Source organism: Streptopelia decaocto (assembly GCF_964273445.1).
Source record: "Streptopelia decaocto genome assembly, chromosome: 3".
NCBI classification, from domain to species: domain Eukaryota; kingdom Metazoa; phylum Chordata; class Aves; order Columbiformes; family Columbidae; genus Streptopelia; species Streptopelia decaocto.
Window position 1 is genome coordinate 91,034,411 of NC_138656.1, and position 21,603 is coordinate 91,056,013.

Sequence of the window (21,603 nt, forward strand, 5' to 3'; positions counted from 1 at the left end):
AAATTCATACATTGTGTGTAGCTACCACATTTCTAGATATCATGTGAAAACTAGATTTTGTTACCTCCCTTCACATTTTACAATGGTTGCTTCATAGACAATGCTATTGCTGTGAAGCATTTCACTATGTTCAGCACTAATATGGTTATCACAATAATGCTTATTACAGTTATATAAGATTAGTACAAATAGTAATCAATATAAACCCATGTAAGGTGATATTTTTTTTCATTGCAAAATGAAAGTAAACAAAAATAAACGTGTTCCAAAAGCAGTGGGATGTATGGAAACCTTCATTTATGTACCTGAACGAGTGTAAAATAATGAATCACCTCATAATAAAGGTTCCTTTAAAACCTGCATTTCAGTTCTAATTTTTGCAAAGAGTATAACAGCTCAACAAATTCAGCACTAACCACAGTTGCAGCTTTTTTCCAATTAAAAATTTCATCTGAATGAACATTAAAATGGTTTGAATGCATCAAAATGCATTCAATAGTATTTAATATCATCATCAATGGCATAGACAGTGGGACCTCCCTTATGAAGAAAGGCTGAGGGAGCTGGGTGTCTTTAGTTTGGAGAAGAGGAGACTGAGGGGTGACCTTATTAATGTTTATAAATATATAAAGGGTGAGTGCCACGAGGATGGAGCCAGGCTCTTCTCGGTGGCAAACAATGATAGGACAAGGGGTAATGGGATCAAGCTGGAACACAAGAGGTTCCACTTAAATTTGAGAAAAAACTTCTTCTCCGTGAGGGTGACAGAGCACTGGAACAGGCTGCCCAGGGAGGTTGTGGAGTCTCCTTCTCTGGAGACATTCAAAACCCGCCTGGACATGTTCCTGTGCGACCTCACCTAGGCGTTCCTGCTCCAGCAGGGGGATTGCACTAGATGATCTTTCGAGGTCCCTTCCCATCCCAAACATACTGTGATACTGTGATACTGTGACTGAGTGCACCCTCAGCAGGTTTGCAGATGAAACCAAGCTCAGCGGTGTGGTTGACATGCTAGAACAGGAGTGTCAAACTCATTTTGATGGGGAACGAATGTCATTTTAGGACTGTGTAAATGTAGGAGTAGTTAGATTTACCTAGTCCTAAAATGACGTTTGGTCCTTTGAAGGCAACCATGAGGCTGAAGTGGCCTCCCCGTGAAAATGAGTTTGACACTCCTGTGCCAGAAGGAAAGGATGCTATCCAGAAGGCACTTGACAGACTTGAAGAATGGACCCATGTGAACCTAATAAAGTTAAACAAGGCTAATTGCAAGGTCCTGCACCTGGTTTGAAGCAATTCCCAATATCAATACAGGCTGGGGGATGAAAGACTGAGAGCAGCCCTGAGGGGAAGGACTTGAGGATACTGGTGGATGAAAAATTGGACATGAGCTGGCAATGTGCATTTGCAGCCTAGAAAGCCAGTCATTTTTTGGGCTGCATAAAAAGAACTGTTGCTAGTAGGCTGAGAGAGGTGATTCTGCCCCTCTACTCTGCTTTTGTAATTTTTTGTTTGGAGTACTGCATTCAGCTGTAGGGTCCACAGTACAAGAAAGGCACAGAACTGTTAGAACACATCCATAGGAGGGCCATGAAGATGACCAGAGGGCTGGAACATCTCTCCTATGACGAAAGGCTGAGAGAGTTGGAGTTATTCAGCCTGGAGAAGAGAAGGTTCCAGGAAAACCTTATAGCATCCTTCCAATACCTAAAGGAGGCCTATAAGAAAGCTGGAGAGGGACTTTCTACAAGGGCAGGTGGTGATAGGACAAGGGGTAATGGCTTTAAACTGAAAGAGGTTAGATTTAGATTGGATATAAGGAATAAATTCTTTACAATGAGGGTGATGAGACACTGGAATAGGTTGCTCAGAGAAGCTGTTGACGTCCCATCATTAAAAGCATTGAAGGTTAGGTTGGATGGGGCTTTGAGCAACCTGATCTAGATGAAGATGTCCTGCCCAAGGCAGGGTGGTTGGAATAATCAGTCTTCAAAGGTCCCTTCCAACTCACATTGTTCAATGATTCTATGAAAACAGTTTGATATTGTGCCACCTTCGAGGTACTGTCTTAGGGTCGTGAGATCAAATATTGACTATGACTGCCATGGGCAAAGAAATCCAGCATGATACAATTCTTGATGAGGTAGGAGATGTAAGCTGTAAAAGTTTTGGTATAACTTCATCATAAATATTAAAGATATGCAGAAAAGTACTGAGGCGCTACATTCTGAACAAAGAAGAGACTAGAAGTACCTGGGAATATGTGTTATATTTTTATATCTCAGATTAATAATGATTTTTATTCCTTATTCACATACATAAGAGAGAGTAATAGTGGTCATTTCCTTTTCTTGGGCAGCTGAGAATTGGATTCAAATAATACTGAACGTATTCAGAGGCAAAGTGGGATATCTTTGTATTTGAATTTCTAAAGACTTCACTGTTTAATAGATATAGACTATTGGAACATTTTGCTTTAGAAGCCCAGAAAATCTCTCTATGATCTGAACTGTACAGAGAATGGTCAAATTTGCTGTGTAAATCAGTAACCAACTGAAAGTAGAAGAGATAAAAAAAAAAAAAGGAACTGAGATTTACTTTCTCATAGTCCATAGTACTTAAGTTGCTGTACTTTTATTTCCCTATTTTTCTATTCATGTTATTTAGGATGCTGTTAATTCTAGGGAAAATCTAGTAAGGCCTATAAATCTCATTTTTGTAATGGATGAAATAAAAGCCCTGAAAGACCCTTCATCTAAGCAAATACACTGCATTCAAGGTTCACACTTGTTTCTGTAAATTTAAACTATTGATGTATGTGAGCTGAAACGGCATGATCATAGGTTGTAGTTTCCAATATAAAGGTCTGAAAGGTACATGGCCACCTTGACGCTTTCCTACGCCTGGCAGATTGTCTCTAAGGTCTGCCAAAAAGGACTGACTACAATAGCCTTTTGGCTCTATTTCTTTGAATATGAGCGAAGAAAAATTATCTCTCACAAACTTCTCTTCATTCCTAGCTGATTTCAGTAACTGGCACAACACATGGAAAGTGCTTAGTGACCTTTCAGAAGTGGAGGAGCTGTCATTTGTACCATGGCTTAAGCGTAGATGGCTCTCGCCAGCACTCCCCAGGCTTCCAGGTGTCCTGTCAGGACATCACTGTTCAAATTGTGCTCTACCTCAGAGAGATTCCTGTCCCCAACATTGCAGCTACTCAGTGCACAGCAGATCGCAACTTTACTGGGAAGTTTTGTGCTTTGTTTTGTTTTCTTTGAACTGAGTCTTTTTCATTTTTGAAAGGATTTTGGAAAAAAAAGAAAAAAGGTAATTTTCCATCCTTTGTTTCAAATTGTTCTAGCTAAATAGAGTAGGGAAAGGTGATCTGCTGTTTTCCCAAGTACTGTCCCTTGTAATTATTGTAAATTCATTAGAAGCTACTGTGACACAATCTGCACCCATTTCTTTTACCGTAAAAGGACATTAGTTGACCAGTGGTGCACAGGATCATGTGAAACAAGATAGTATTAATGGACCATGAAATGATCCTAAACAGTAACTTGAGGAGAGGAAATACTTATTTCCAAATCAGCTGTTATCAAGCACAGAGAGGAAAAAGTGAAACAAGAGACCCTCCTCTTTCTTTATGAATGTGTATGGCACTCATAACTGACATACCACAGCTGCAGTCTTGGTTCTAAAATGGATCCTCTTTAAGGCTTTGCTGTCCCTTCCAAATATAACTTGCACTGAAAAATTACTTGTAAAACTACTACTAAAGACTTGTGTAGAAGTAGAGCAGACAACCTTAGTACATCAAGCTATGATGTCATTACTAGATCATTGGTAGTAACTAGACAAACAGTAGTTTGAAGCACAAATGGCATACTTCTATTAGAACATTTCTGTAATTAAGCTTAATATAGATTATATAAAATATAAACTAACACAATTTGATAAAAAGGTTCTTTCTGTCATACAAATGACTAAGCATGAAGGAAAGACAAATATACACATATATACTGTAAATAACAGGAAAAAAAAATCCAGCAAGACCAATACGTAGAGAGTCTTGCTTGTCTGCTTTTATCCTGACATGCAGTGTAATTTTGATCCCAGAAGAGTCTAATTCATATTATACTTATGAAATTTCTTACCTCAAGGTGGGCAAGATGAGTTCTAAATTTTTGTATAGCACTGCTCCAAGCACAAATACAGTTGATTCATCTAGTTCTGAAAAGAGTAAGGGAAAAAGAAGATTTTTAAACAATTTCTGAAGCCTCCATCAGCATAAAATACTGCAAATACTATTTATCTTTCTAGTAGAGTTATTATTTTAAATAAACCATCATAATTTTGAATTATATCCTGGAAGTCTGTCATAAAGATGTAACACTGTCAGGAATATATCAAAAGATTTAAACCACATTTTCAAAAAATCTGTCATTGTGTGCTGACATCCATGTTACTTCATTTACCTTTATAATAAAGTATCCTTAAAGATTGTCTTTATCGTTTAATGCCTAGCAAGTAAATTCTCTAATGTCAGAGATCTGCACTGCAACAGTGTTTGTAAATTGTATCTCAAGCCAGGGTAATTTGCCTGCTGAGCAGCCTTTGGTAAAAGTTAGATCACCTGGGGTGGCCCAGTCTGTCCCAGTGGAGCAGCTTCAAAGGGGTTCAGCAGAGCTGCACTTCAGGTCACCTCATACCACTACAGATACAAGCCCATGTACAACAGCTAAGCATTGGCTCTTCAGCTTAGAAAATAATGTCTAGGATTTCTGTAGTGCTTTTTGTTCAAGATGCTGAAATTAAGCTCCATCATTTTACTCTGGAATAAGCTGTGGGTACTGGATTTCTTTCGAAGATGGATAGAATAACCACTTCTATATAATGCAGTGGTCCTTTGAGACAGAGATTCTAGTTCCCTTGTTAAATTTAATACAAAATTAACATGCTGATATGCTTCCTTACCTGTTGACATAGGGGTGAAGATATTTTTGGGAATGACAACCCTGTCTTCTGAGTTTCGTGCCCAATCAACCATTCCTTTTCTTCCTTTCATGGGGAAATTGATGTCGGTTAAAACAGATGCAGCAGGAAGCTTCTGAATGCTAGCCACTAGTAAGAGAAATCACAAAATAAAATAAAATAAAATTGCGTTTCATACTTTAAAGCATCGTATGATGATAACAGTACAGCAATAACAAAAATGTTTAGTAATATATTTCAAGTAAACCAGAAATTTGCAGGACATTAAGTGGCACAGAAAGTGTAATTTTCTGTTTATTATTCAGTTCTACTACGGATTAATTGTGTGGCATTGTTCATATCATTTGTCAGTCAGATTCTGATAAAGTTTCTTAACAGGGATTATTGAATGTACTGGCTTATACCCTACAATTTACAGAGAAGGACATCATCATGTCTTCAGAGCAAATTCTAAAATGATCTAATGTGACAGTGGAAGGAAGAGGATGCTGCAAATTGCTTTGGGAAACGTAACTGCTAGATGCAGGATAATGAAGCAATAACAGAGCTTTTATCCCCTATACAGGCACAATTTCAAGACAGACCCATTAAGGAGATTCACATATTAAAAGATCTCATTGTTTCCACACAAAGGACAATAATGTGGTATAGCACTTGATTTCTTTTTCCTTGAAAGAATAATGCTCATTCTGAATTCTTAATTATATTTTTTCCATCTAAAAAACCTCCAGACCCCCAAACAACATCACTATTATGTCTGTAACAGTTACAGAAAGACAGAAGAAATACATATCAAATCTAATAATAGGCAGTTTGGAATTCTGTTTACTTATTCTCATTTTCTCTCTGTTTTCTAACTCAACTGTTATCTGGAAATCAGTCTCAGCTTTGCTGTGAAATATGAGTATGACTCCATGGCAACACTGTCAGTGTCTAGTAAGACTCAAATTACTTTTAAGGAACTGACAGGGCTGCAAGTGTTTATGTACACTGAGAGATGACCAACAACACATTCGGAGTACTAGCTCTGTTCTTAATGTGAGCCATGCTGATAGCCATTTCCTTTGCAATGCTCTTCCTAATCAATTTATGAAGAGGCTAATGTAGCTGGAAGAGCTCGGACATCAGGACTATAGTTTGCTCTGCATAACAATTTCACTGCAGGGACTCTGCAAGGGGGGTTATATATAAAGACAATGGGTGACAGCTATAAAAGCAATCAGAACAGCAAAATTCAAGTAGAAAACCATTAGGTGTCTCATTTGTGGATTTTATTTGAAAGGAGACACTAATTAAAATCCAAGAGAAGAGGAAAATTAAGAGGTTAACAATAATAACTCTACAAATGTATTCCTTGATAACTAACTCTTAGTTTCAAATTATACTGGTTATGTACTATAGAATCACATTAATAAGGTGCTACTTGAGGTTATTTCAAGCTTTCCATCATAAAACTATCATCAAGGCTTTACAATGCTACTTACAATCCCCTCCAGGCTGAAATTGGTAAATACATTCCCAGCCCTAAAGGGATGCTTACTCTTGTGAATTTTCAGGTAGTGTATGGAGGGAAAAGAGTTCAGGTGCTTCAGAATTACTGGGGCATAAAATGGACTGCATGTTTTCACATGAATCAATGATCATACAGAATATATTAACATTGTAGAAATCTTGTTGTTGTTTTTTTCCCCACAGTTCTTAGAATCTAAAAAGATTTTTTTTTTATTTTTAACATAAATTAAACTCACACTCATTTAGTTTTCAAAAATAAATAGAGCCTGTATAAGACTTTTTTTTTTATTTGCACAGTACTTATCTGTCTACCCACCTATCTATCTAATTAGCTAGTAGAGCCTTAATATTTCATCCACCTTTTGGATGACAGTTGCCTTTATTGAAATAGGAAATCAATGTTATTCAATGGAATTCACTCTGCAAAACAGAAAACCACTTTAGGACTGGATAAATGCTGAGGGCCTAGGATAGTACCTCTCCAGATTTCGTCCATCTCTGTATTTTAAATAGGGCCATTCATCATGGTACCTAAGCACTTCTTAGAATCAAAGATTCCAAACTATTTGTTAATATTTAGGTCACAAATAACACACAACCTAAACATCAAACCTAAACATTTGGCTTATGGCTTATATGAAAAAAAAATAAACATATTTATTTATTAGGCAGTATTAGGTTTACAGTTGCACTCAATAATCTTCAAGGTCTTTTCCAACATAAAGGATTATATGATTCTATATATTCCCGTTCCTGGTTCAGACAAGTTTTTCATCTACTTAAAATCAAACAAGTGTGTTTTTATTTAATTTCACAGAAAAAGCAACCTTAATATCCTGGAGATTTTGAATCTACATAGACACAGAGAGAATGCAACACACATAAACCAATAACTGAAACAGATCTGCCAAAATGTTTGCTCCATGTCCTACAAAGTCTGCCTCTCACAGATCCACACAGATTATTAGGTCCCTCTTTAGCCACTTTGATTAATGATTCCAAGAGGATGTGCCTATTAATTTTCAACATGACACTGACATTTAAAGGTGTAACGTAACTTAATGGAATCTGACTGAAAGCAACTAGTTAAATGCATCAACGTGGCTGGGTGGATACATGAAACAAGGTCCAACCCTTAAGTGCCACAGTGAGCTGTATTTTATTTTTTTAAAAAGCTAATATTTTTATTAAATATCAGTGTACAACTCATTTCAATGAGACCTGTGAGCATGGCCAGTTGTATTTCCATTGTGAAATGCAGCTTTGCTGCTTTCTACCTCAGTTTTAATCTAGGTCATTAAATAATTATTTCCTCTATTGTGAACATGCAGTATCTTGTCCTCCACGCCAGAAGTTGCAAAACAGTTGTTTAAGGCATAACAAGGTGCATACCATGTCCATCATATGGTCTTTTCGAGGAGAATTAGTATAATTCAGGTTCTAGGTCATTCGTACGTCAGAAACTCAAGTATCAGTTTCTTATACAATTGTTATACATAGATAATAAGACAGAATTATATGTAATTCACTTTGTACTTTATCCTATTCTTTTTACATTAGGTTTTCATTACAAAATGATGCTCTAAATATGGGAACCCAAATGATTCACTTCTGCAATTGCTACAATTGCTACACAAATACTTTGTCTTCTTTTTTACATTACCACACCACCAAAACATCTCATCCTGAATTTGTAAAACAGAATCCTAGCTGATGAGGAAACTTACAGGCACTGTGGCAGAAGTGGTTTTCCTTGTTTATACCCACACAGAAGTTGTATAATACTGGAAAAAGTCACTGAGAATATTATAAGAATGAGATTGAAAAGTGGAAAAAAAAGATGAAAAGAGGAGAAGAAAAATAAAAACTAAAACAGGAATGATCTAAACAGGCATTGAAGAAAATCTGCACGTGTCGTTTTAAATTAAGGAACTTTAAAATAGAAAACTTCCCATATACACTATATACAGCATGTCTTATTCTCACAAATAAAATCATATTTGATTTATTACTGTAATACATTCTTCTGTTCTAATCTGACTACATCTTCTTGGACTATTTATGCTGCAGACCTAATACTGCCAAGTAAACAGTCTGGTCACTCCTCATATAATTCATACAATTTGCACATGCCCTGCTGCAGGTACAATAAAAACTTTTCCAATATGGAAAATTCTCATTTATATTTATTTGTATTATGGCAATTTCTACAATATTTGAGGCATGATTTAAAAAAAAAAAAAATAGGCAAAGCTTCCTTAATTTGGAAAAATTCTTTGGTTCTGACTTAAATAGCATGAACCAAAAATGAAAAAGCCACCTAGAGGGCTCTTGGCAGGAAAAAACTTCTGAGACAGAAAGTTTGAATATGGAGAAACACGTTCAGGCTGCAGAATATGTTTCATTATTTCATTCCCTAGATAGCATCTCTTGTTTTGGCTCCTATATTACTTTAGTTACAATTTTAATATGAATCCCAAAGGTTAAAAAGAAAACAAAAAGGCAGAATAAGGAATCTTAACCATAATACTTGAGTGTATTCAACATTTGAAGAATGTTGGCAGTAGAATATAATATTTATTTCTTCAAAGAATGGCAACATCTTACTTCTGAATTTGGCAAGTGAAATTTAGATGCTCTAGATGGAAGAAAATCTCACCTAGCTGTAAGCTGAAAAATTGAGAAAAAGCCTTTCTTTTTAGAATTCTTTGAGCAGTCTTTTGATACACATTGGTATAAATGACAAGACAGTGCCTCAATTACACATAAGAACACATACATATTTGATGACTCCATAATAATTATTGATTAGAAAAATTTATTTAAGTAGTCTAGTCTAATCAATGTAGTGATTGTTTTGACATGTAATGGATTCATTTTAATATCCTTTACAACTACTTCTCCATTTACCTTTATTTTAATGCTGCAGTTGCAGATATGTTCAATACTGCTCTGCTGAAAATTTTAGACTTGGCAACTACTAACTGTTCTTACTTACTGAGTAAAATAAAATCTCTTTGGAATTTATTATCTTCAAACTCACAGGGACGGAGAATTTTCCATGAGTATCACAGAATCGACTGGGTTGGAAAAGACCTCAGAGATCATCGAGTCCAACCCTTGGTCCAACTCTAGTCCGTTTATTAGATCATGGCACTAAGTGCCATGTCCAATCTCAGTTTAAAAACCTCCTGGGACGGCGAGTCCACCACCTCCCTGGGCAGGCCATTCCAATGCCTGACCACTCTCTCTGTAAAGAATTTCTTTCTAATATCCAGCTTAAATTTCCCCTGGCAGAGTTTAAGCCCATGCCCCCTTGTCCTATTGCTAACTGCCTGGGAGAAGAGACCAATCCCCACCTGGCTATAACTTCCCTTGAGGCAGTTATAGAGACTGATGAGGTCACCTCTAAGCCTCCTCTTCTCCAGACTAAACAACCCCAGCTCCCTCAGCCTCTCCCCATAGGTCTTATGTTCAAGTCCCTTCACTAGTCGTGTTGCTCTTCTCTGGACCCGCTCCAGCACTTCAATGTCTTTCCTGAACTGAGGGGCCCAGAACTGAACACAATACTCCAGGTGTGGCCTCACCAATGCAGAGTACAGGGGAAGGATCACTTCCCTTGTCCTGCTGACCACGCTATTTTTGATACAGGACAAGATACCGTTGGCCTTCTTGGCCACCTGGGCACACTGATGGCTCATGTTGAGCTTCCTGTCAATTAGTACCCCCAGGTCCCTTTCTGTCTGACTGCTCTCCAGCCTGACAGTCTGACTCTGCGCCCAGCCTGTAGCGCTGCAGGGGGTTGTTGTGACCAAAGTGTAGCACCTGGCACTTGGCCTTATTGAACTTCAGCCCATTTTTCCAGTCTATCCAGATCCCTCTGCAGAGCCCTCCTGCCTTCCAGCAGGTCGACACTCCCTCCCAACTTGGTGTCATCAGCAAATTTGCTGATGATGGTCTCAATCCCCTCATCTAAATCATCAATAAAGATGTTAAACAGGACTGGACCCAGCACTGACCCCTGGGGTACACCAAATGAGTTGATCACACACAGTAATACATGAATGATATTTAAGGAGTTTATTTAGAGCAGCACAAAAGTGGTTAATTAATGGGTCAAGAAAATTCTGAGTGAAATAAAAAATGTGTAGTTACTGTATGCTGGCCCCTGTAGATCATGTTCTAGAACAGAAAGGCTGAATGTATTGCCGTGATCCCTACAACCCTGAATGAGTTATAAGCTGCCTAGTGCAACTTCCAGTAGCTCTGGGATGCTAAATAATAAAAGATGAAGTAAAAAAATAAGTGGCATGAATCTTCTTCCCCTTCTCTTTGCTCTCCACCCTTTAGCTTCCCATGTTGAACAAAACCTGGTGAGATTTCAGAATCAGCCTCTTCAATAATATTGCTTTAGAACAGGAAATCAGATTCTCTAAAAGGCATGACACAAAAACAACTGGATGTTTGCTCATGACTAACACAACTTCAGCTCTCGCAGTAGAGATTTAAGTTTTAAAATTACAATGCAAGCCAAATTAAAGTCAAAATCAAAGGCTGAACCGAAACCTGAAATCAAATCTGAAAAGATGCTCAAAATCAGTGTGAATTCTGTGGCATCCGTGTACTTACAAAAGAGGATACAACACAGGCTTTGATTCTCGTTTCTCATAAGTGATAATATTCTGGGTTTGTTGTGCTTTACAGCACAGTAACTATGTTGATCCCTAATTTACAATTACTTAAGATACAGAGGAATGGGAATTAATTATTTTAAAAGACATCAGTGCCTTGACTGAATTAGAAAGCCAGATACAGAAATCTATAGGATTAGCATAAAACGTCAGCTTCTGCTTAACCCTCGCTGTCAAAGCAAGAAAGTAGAAATCTGATTGAATTTAACTCTCGGGCAACAGAGAATGGCTATGTGTGTTACCAGCATCATTCGCTCTTTTCCTGTCCTATTTTGACTTGTCCAAGGACAGTATACTAGACATATATTATTCAGCATTTAGTAAACTTGAGTTCAACAGACAACAGGTTTTGATTTTTCAGACAGAGGACATTATACTGCCCTTCTAGGACAGGTACTTCTAAATTTACTTCTGGTTAGTAGTCATGTGCCATAGTCACAGATGTTCAGAATAAAGAGTATGAAAGGATGTTTGTGTTAAAATTCAGAACACTGAGTATTTCTTCAAATATCTCTGTTAAAAAAAGACCCAATTAGAATAATATTTATACATTTTAGAATTATTCTGTTAACCCTAAATGTAAAACTTTTGGGTTTTTATAAAATAAATAAGTTTACTTAAGTCAATTCATGTTGGATACATGGGAGAAAAAGTCATGCCTGGCTCATCATCAAAGAGCCAGATGGACATACTGAAGGTGATATTCATAAAAGATCTGCTCTATCCACTCAAACCCCATCATTTTAAAAGCAATCTGCAACAAACACAAACGGTGAAACCCCCTTGTCAAGGAGACCAGTTTGTGGATCTGCCAACTTTCTATGGAACTTTGCATCTAGGCAAGTTCGATGATCTCCTTTAAAATCTTTCTCTCAAAGATAAATCCTCCTCTTACCACCCACAAGATTACGTATAACAGAAGGGCTGTGGTGAAGTGACATCCTTTCATATGAACATAAGACAATCAGGTAATTTTCCCTCTGCAAATAATACTCATGTGATCTCCCTGCAGTGAACTAACATCAAACAGCAGGCAGAAAAAAAACCCAAACCCTAAGAAACGATAGCTTACCAGATCTACTACTTCCTATGACCATTAACATGGAAATAATGTCTTCTTAAATTAGAACCTTGTTATGCCTTAATGCTCTACAGGCAGACAAGAGAGGGATATCCACAGAAGCCTGTTCTGCACTTGCATCCCTGAAGCTCATCAGCCCATAGCAGCTGCACTCTGCCTATTCAAGCTTTGGACAGCAAGACACACTATCGGCATAGGCAGAAGTAGACATTTCATAGATATTTTCACTAATCAGGCGTGAGTTCTGCATGAATCCTTCCTTTGATGTCAAGCAAACTCTGCCTTAAATGGGCTCACTGAAGGTTAAGATTAATGCTTTAGGTTAATCAAGAAGCTACCTTAACAGTGATCTCTGAATATTCCCCTTCTGTATTCCATAAACAATGAGATGGGGAAGAGAGGTACCTGTTACCCTTTTTGGTGTAAAAGAATACATTTATCAGTGATAAGCACCTTAGGGAATTTTTGAGCTCATTTCTATTTTGAGCTTGCAAGCCACTCCAGTCCTTTAAACAATACGAATAAGTAAACACAGGAACAGTCACATAACTGTATGTCTGAACATGCTCCCAAAAGCCTGTAACAAAAGCCCTCAATATGCTACCATATCAATAATATGACCAGTATAATATTTAGAATGAATTAGAAAGCAGTATGCCTTCAGGCCAATTACCAGGATGCATGTAATAAACACTCCCTGCTACTTAAGTAATTTAAAAATAAAGAAACTCATAGGCAGCAGCAAAGTGCTTCCTTTTGTTTTTGTGTACTTTTTTTTCTTCAGTAACAAATTCTTTATTTCAAGAACAAGTCATTCACACACTAACTTCAAAGACCCACGAACTATCAGATATGCATATGCGCTCTCTTGAATGTTTTCTGATAGCACATTTGTTATGATTAAAAAATACAGGTAAAGCATAAGATTACAATTCTTCTTTTTCCAAACTTTTCCTTGTTCTAGGTAAGGAAATAAAAATGGAAAACAACAACAACAACACAAATAAAAGCTCAAACAGTAGTTATAGCATTAAGAAATGTTATTAAGAACCATAAAAAAAATAAAAAGATCACAGAATTTGTCCATGTTCAGATGCTACTTCCGCATGTCATCCCAGGGGAAAAATAATAATCTTATCATTTTTATAATTTTTAATAATTGTTATTATTTATTTGTTATTAATGCATACTGTAAGACGAATATTCCTATTTGCAGCTGGCCAATGTAGAACGTAAAGAACAAAATCACTTTTAAATTTGCAAATCTGAGTCACAAGTTTGAAGAAAACCCACTTGAACTACTGAAAACGTAAACATCTTTTTATGAACAGCCAGAAGAAAATGTTTTCTCTTGAAGAATAGAATGCTTCCTGAAATATGCGTATATTCAGAAAAATACTTTAAATAAAACATGATAGGAGGCTGTACTTCATTAACTAGAAGACAACTCCATATTCTGAGAGTTATATTGAAGAACATGAAGACACGAACAGCCAAAGAGATGCAGAGCTACATCCAAGGTACTCTATGTTTCTGAAATACCTTAATTTTTTGATTCTTCTTAGTATTACTGTGCATTCCTGTTACTAAGACTTTGGCAATTCTTGCCTTGTCATAAAGCACTTCTCAAGGAAAAGAAAGACCCAGCATAAACCAAGACAGAAGATGGAGTCTGATGCAGGAGACAGAATGAGTTGGCATTTAAGTGCATGAGTTTTAATGTTACAGACATAAAGGTGAAAACCATGGTAATATTGAGGGGGCAAGGCTATCTGCAACACTGGTTTGCATTGACTGAGAAGGGAAGGTGCAGAAACTATGCATTTTTCAGTCACTAAGGTGACAGGAAAAAGTGTCTGCTGGTTATTCTAGCTGATAACAACAGAAAAAAGAGAGTGAGACTAAAGGTAATATTAAGGTAGTGAGCTCAGAAGATGCTAATGATGATGAAGCTGTCAACAAAGAAAGGCAGAAAGAAGAAAAGCTGAGAGAGAAATCATAAATTTATTTATCAGGTTTACTGATGATTAGATACCCACTAAGAACTATTAAAAAGATAGACAGAGAGGACTTGACAGAGGTGAAGACATCAATAAGGGGGCAAACAGACATGAAAATAATTAGCAGGGTATTGATAAAAATATTCTGTCAACATTACATTTCTTAGGGGAATGAAGAGCAGAGATAGAATGATTGCTTCCCGGCAGAAGTAAATTGAAGCAAAGATGGCCATTGTCTTTCCTCTAGGGAAATGACAACTAAATCCTATCATTCAGAAATCTAGAAAGATATGAGCTAAGTTACTCAGGATATCGAAAGGTGGTATGAGAAGTGAATTCTCAAGCATGGACATAGAAGATTTGATGTATAAGAGCCACACACAGAGGAAAGAAAATAAAGCATGTGAATCAAGACATGCTTCTAATCACAGCTTTTTGTACTGGAACAGAAAGAGATCCCTGTTATATTGTATTATTGAACAGCATTTGTAATCATACAAAATGGCATCTTGAAGAACTTTCAGATATAACTATGACCAAATTAAAACTGAGATAACTGTAAATCACTCTGACATAGAATCTTGGAGCATTAATAGTATGAATGTGGCTGGTGAATCCTGAAAAAGTAGAGCCTGATTAAAAGCCATATCCTGCAAAACAATAGATACGGAGGTAATACTTGCAGGTGTCCCTTGTTCTACAGCAATTCACCAGGCATATGCAATTTTTCCATGTTTACTGTCCCCTCATTAAATGCATCAGCAGTTGCTTTCTTTTTCAAAACCTGGCAATGTCAGAGACAGCATTGCTGCTCTAACACTGCCTGTTAGAGTACTGATCTATGTTTTGAGCACTTGAATTAGGAATATCTGTGTGCAGTCACGTCCTCCTCTGAAGAGGGGATCCCCATCTGAAGGAATTATAAACTATACCTTCTTCACCTTAGATGAGAAAATCTACTAGGATTCAAGACTATAGCCATCAAAATCTGAGCTATCTAGGAGGAAAAGAGGACAAAAACGGTATTTGAATATTCACTTGGCAAGGGGCACCACACATGAACCAAGGGCTCAGAAGAAAGGCAGGTTTTCCTAATTCATCCCAGATAACTGAAAGATGTCTCCAACAAGTGCTTTACTGAGCTCTTGACTCTACTAACTTTGCTGACAGAAAGAATTATGTCATAAGCTTAGCATTTCCTGGTCAGCATCAAATTACTTCTCTAGTGGATATCTTCAATCCTGAGTTTTGTAACTTGACTTAAAGACCAAGCTATCCTAAGCCAGTGCACACCCATCATACACAGACCTCTGCATGCTCAAAATCAGCTCTGATATAATGCAACTTTGCAACTCAGACTACTGTGAAGAAGGCTGTGAGAAGTGGGGGTCTGTAACCCCTTCACTCACGAGTTATACTTAAGCTGAATCAGCTCTGACTGTGTGCATGGTCAGGTGTTTTGGTGTTCTGAACCTTGATCTACAGATTTGGTGTCAAGGTCAAGCAACCTTGGACCTGCCTTTTCACTATGGGTTTTAACTGGAGTCCACTGGACTAACAGCTGAATACCGCCACTGGATCAGATCCTGACCCTGATGCTGTGACTTGACTTCCTGACTTGACATCAGATCTGCTTCATCACTGTGGACTTATCTGGTGATTTGGAATATTAGCTGGGCCTGGCTACCACAACAGATCTCCTCTGCTCTTCTTGTTTCGGTGCTGTGGGACCTCACCTTTGCCAGCAAGGCCATTGTGTGTGCTCTGCTGTTCCGTGGTTTTCCTTACAGAGAAGCACATTCTTGCTTCTCCTTGAACACAGCACTTGGTAAGAAGGTGCTGCAACTTCTAACCAGTAAAAGCCTTCAGGACAGTCTTGAGCAGAGTGATACAGAAAATCTGATACAAAACTGTTAGAAACACAGGTCTCCTGTGTCTCAGTTTCATGTTCAAACCATGATTTTAACCTTCCTCACAGGAATTCATAACTAGGTCTTTGTTTTCTGGAGACACATCTAATTCATTTTGAATGGTCTCCATAGAAGAGATAAAGTGGATTAAGATTTGCTTGAGGGATTGTAAAAAGTTGTCCTGGGGCACTGTGAAATCTAATTGTCGGGATAATGTACACATGCTTTATTTAGATTGTTTACATCATCTACAGTACAACGAAAACTCAGTACCTCAGTGGGACATATAGGCACTTTCCAATATAAGTAGTAAGTAATAATAATTAGACTGAGTTTGATTTACTTGTTCACATTGTTGAATTCTAAATTAACTTTAATAACTCAGGAGAAATATCTCCAAGTTATTATGGTCATTTTGATAAAACAACTGCACAATGATACGCTTTAAAAGACATCTAACTAGAAAATTCGGCCTATAAAGAGTGACAGACTTGGTTATTATGAGCTGCTATAATGTAATCACTTGAATCACTATGGCATGTGAACCTTGTGCTCAGCTCTTGTTATCCAGTTCTGGTCATAACATCTACAGCATCCCATGCTTCTTCCCTCCCACTTCCCTCAAATGAGAGGATTTTAATGTTTATCAAAGCTATGGGAGGAGGAATCAAAAAGACCCAAGCAGCTAAGAAAGGATCAAGACCCACCCATCAACTACTCTAAGTCAAATGTTATACCATTACTGTTTCCTGTGTCTGAATTTGGGTGCCTCACATGTACATTAATTTTAACTGCAGGTGACAGGGAAAGATAGAGATGCCTAATTAGGGTTTCTTGGGGTGCCTTTTCAGGGTTTTAAAAAATGATCTGGACTTGGTATATATTGCTTAGAGATCTTAAACTGTGCTTTGGAAAACTGGATTAGGCTTTACATGTGACTGGGTATATAAAATGCAAGCACATTATTCCTGAGCTCAGTGCCAAAGCTAATCATGGAATCTGGTCAAAATATTTAACTCAAGATATAACACAGCATGATACCTGCAGCAGATAGGCTTCTAATTCTTAAAAAGTCTATTTGGATTCAGACTGACTTTTCAGATGCCCTTACAGTGCCTTCAGTTTCTCTTTTACACACAGTGGAGAACTACCACTTTGGACAGCTAATCTGTAGAAACTACCATGAATACGAAAACATCTTATCTGGTTTTCCTGAGGCACAACAGATGCCATCAAAAGGAGCCATCACCATGCTTGGCTCTGCAACACTTACATTACTAACACATACAATTGACATGACTCTGCTGTCTCTTTGGCATTACATCCTATCTGCAACCTATTTTCTGCTACAGTTATTACAATACAAATTTGGGTTTATTGCTATTGTTAGTTCTTTAATTTCTTGTGCCATTCATTTCAGTATGTTTACGAAAATATGTACAGGAGTCCCCCAAACTGAAACCATACTGCTTTGGCTAACTATCCTTTATTTCCTGGAAATATTGCCTGTAGTTAGAAGCTCTATAAAGTTAAAATTAAATTCTACAATGTGCAATACTGCAAAAAACACAATTATATCTATAATATAAAGCAATAGTTTACTCCAGACTGTTTGCTCATGTTATTTCATAAAAAAATCATGGTGAATTATTTTTAAATGGAATATAATGACTGTAAAATATGGAAATAAGAAGCACAAATGCAATCTTTGTTTTCTACTGAACTATAGTTTTTGGGACCCAACAACACAACACAATTGCTTCCAATTAATTTCCTGTGCCTGAAAGCACTAACACAGAGTGACTGAATTTACATGTCAAAGCAGCTATTAATTTACTGAAAATTTCTGCAAATTCTGTTTGAAAAAAATCTACACTTGCGAAGTCATTCAGTGTAAAGTATTCTACAAATGAGTCCAGTTTTGCTATTACTGCCATGCCGCATTTGGAATAACTGTCATTATCTCCACAGTCAGATCTAGGAGATAGCCAGAAACAAAACAAAACAAAACAAAAAAAAAAAAAAAAAAAAAAAAAAAAAAAAATTGCCTTACAATAGAGTATTTGACCACTTAAAAATTATAATCTGCAGTCAAGGTGGCTTTCCTCATACAAACCATTCCCTCATACAAACCATTCCCTGAACAGCTAGACAATCAAAAAGCGTCATTTTATATTGTCCTTTTTTCCCCACCAAATCCTGATTATAGCATTGTTGCCCAACAAACAGTATTTTACAGGATGCTAGAAAGAAAATGTCTTTTTCTCTTTTTTTTTTTTTTTCCCCTTTAGTTATTTTTCCCTCTCTGTTATGTGTAGGTTTTACAGTACTATTGCTTTTATAGAATATTTTTGATGTACTAAATGGGTTTTTTGTCCCTAATCGCAAAATATCTAAATGGTGTTTTATTGGAAACCAAACTAACTGCACTCTGGTGGCAAACATTCATAACAAAATTTTTAAACTGAATGAAAAGGGAACAAAGTTAAGGGTCATTGTAAGGATGGTCAGTTATTTGGTAATATTTCAAAGCAGTAGCTTTTTTTTTTTTCAGAAGCACAGAGGTGGACAGCATAACTGGACCTGTCTTGATACAAACTGTGGGTATTAATTAAATCTTGATGGTTTAAATATTTGAGTTCTACAGTTACGCTATGTTTATTGCAAAGGACCATTTCAATGGTAATGAAGCATTTTCAAAAGGTGCTCAATGTCATCATTCAGCAAATGAGACGTTCAGGGCATGTGCTGAGACAACATACTGGTTGCACTGCTTGAAGCAAGAAATTAATTGGATATAGAAAATTTACACCAACGTTCACATAAATATTAAAAATGGAACTGATGAGAATTTAGCATAAGCAATATAAGAAGTAAAATCAATTAAGTGAAACAGCTAATTTAATTAATAGGAATAAGCAAATATTATTATTCAGCAGAGGTATATAACATTGGAAATCATATACAAGATAGAAGAAGGGGATGGAAGCCCTTAAACAAAACCTGCAAATATGTTTTAATAAGTGATTCCTTGGGCTTTTTTGTAATGACCTACTATATTTAGGCTATGCTTCTGGAATTTTTATATTATGTCTTCCTTCATTTTTAGTTCTTTCTGTCACAGAGTAATTACAGCCTGGGCTCAAATGATTAAACTGAGAACAAGGAAACCTCACTGGAACAGTAACTTGACTTTGTTTTTCTTACATTCCCAAGAAAACCCTAGCCAACTACAGAATCATTTTCTCCTTTAGTGCAAACCACAGTATGGTATAGACCTGATCTGAAGGAAAAAAATCCTACCCATATAGATACTTCTACTAAATGAAACTTTTTCAACATGAAAGATTAAGATGGTAATACAAACATTGAGTCTTAACATTTTCTGTCACCAAGATGTGCAAATGCTGCGATAAAACAAAATACTGTTTTGTTAATTTAGCAATTCTTAGCTTGTCAGACTGCCTGTGATAGCTGTCCACATTAGCTAGGAGGTAACATAGCTTTATTTAATTTCAGCTGTTTTAATGAAAGCTTTGGCTTTCTTCCAATAAAGCACTAAATCTTAAAAACACCAACCAACCAAACAAACAAACAAAACCGACAAAACAAATGACAACAAAAAAAAAACAACAAGGCAAAGCAAAACAAAACAAAAAATCACAGAAACAAACAAAACCCCCCTCAAATACTGAACAAACCAAAAATAAACAGCAGGTCGAACAATCCCATTTCATGTCCAGCTAGAGCTATGAGAGACTTTAAACACTGTTAAAACTAGTAACAGTGCAGATTAATGTAGGCATAGAGAATGCTGAGTAACAGGTTAAAAAAACTGATCCAGCAGCTGGTGCTATCAATAGAAATTATATCCATAGGAAAAAAATATCCATAAAAAGCATGTATGTGAATCACTAGACAGAGACTCCCTCAAACCATAAATTAAAAAGCTCATGAACAAATATGCTGTTAAGTAATTTAAGGATTAACAAAATTATTATGAACAAAAGAAGATATTCTAACAAATGCCTACAATAAGGAAAAATGGCCAAATTCCTACACGGTTATTTCCCTCCTTATTTTCCAAGCTTTAAAAGAAAATTCCTATATGCATGCTTCATGTACATTCAGAGAACAAACATATATTCAGAAAACTCCCTCTAATATCTTGTCAAATATATGATAAACATTACAAACATTTCAAACTCCTCCAAGGTCTGCTGTTGAATACCATTTCTCAGTAGATGAACTAGCATTATATTTGAACGTCTTACCCTATTGATGTACATTCTCTATCATTTCAGTTTATGAGAGGTTTAGATATCTATAATTTTAACTTCTGAAAATTATTTCTAAGTACAACCAGGAATGTAAAATAGATGATAGGGTATAAAATCACCAGCCATGTTTTCCAGTAGTGGAACTATTCATCCACGAAACAGGTATAAGTCCAATTTGTCAAAGTTAAATGACAGTCATTTTGCAGAAATTAACTTTTCTTTGTGCATTGTTGATTGTGAATGGAGACCATTATTTTTCATTGCCTAGATAGTGATGCAATTTTCAGAGCTAAATGAGCATTGAAAACATTCATTCTATGCTTCAGCAATGAACAATCTAAGATACCTCATGGCAAAGCGAGACATTCCCTTTAATCTTTACAAACATATTGTACCCTCTTGAGGTAAAAATGAGAAAGGAGGGGATAAGCTTACTGTATTTTTTATAAATATTTCCCTCAGAAATAGGAGAAATCTTATATATGCAGATGCAGCAGCTTGCCTGAGTGCCAGTCCCTGAAGATCCAGTCATCCTGATGACTGTCTCACAGTTTCTTCCCCTTGGGCACGTCAGTCTCTTTTCATTCCTCTGCTTTATTGGAGATGAGATTTGGGTGCCAATATAGGGAGGAAGTATGCTATACCAATGGGCATAATTTATACACATATGAATGTGTTTCCAAGTATTTGTCTTTGAGATCAGCTCACATTCTAGCTATGATGTTCTACAACGAGACCAGAGACAGAATTTTCTGGACAAGTTACTATACTAATATACTATTTTCCCACAGACACACTTGAAATCTACCTGCTTTCAAGATACTTGACTACTGAGTCAAAGAAGATAGTACGAGATCATAATATTTAATAGTAATGTATTACAAGAAAGTTATGTAACTAACAGTGATATTAACTAATGCAATTGACACTAACAGTGGAAGACCTTAGAAGTTAGAAAAAAAACTCCACAAAATAATAGTCATTAAATAACAGCATAAGCTTTGCACTACAGCTTGTATGAAAAATTTTTCATTTAATGAGATCAAAAATATTTTCTATAGAACCATTTCCCAAACTACATTCCTAAAAGATTTACAGAGGAATGCTGTCTATGGCTGATTACATGTCTCCAGG

The 21,603-nt window shown here is 36.6% G+C and overlaps 1 protein-coding gene across 1 annotated transcript in view; it reads right to left on the minus strand.

Moving 5' to 3' along the window:
• Nucleotides 1-21,603, minus strand: part of ADGRB3 (adhesion G protein-coupled receptor B3) — a 449,703-nt gene that overhangs the window by 185,316 nt on the left and 242,784 nt on the right. The window contains exons 14-15 of the mRNA XM_082048907.1: nt 4,978-5,124; nt 4,158-4,233 (exon numbers count right to left, since the gene is read on the minus strand). Of these exons, the coding sequence (XP_081905033.1) occupies nt 4,158-4,233; nt 4,978-5,124 (223 nt within the window). The remainder of the gene's footprint in view (nt 1-4,157; nt 4,234-4,977; nt 5,125-21,603) is intronic.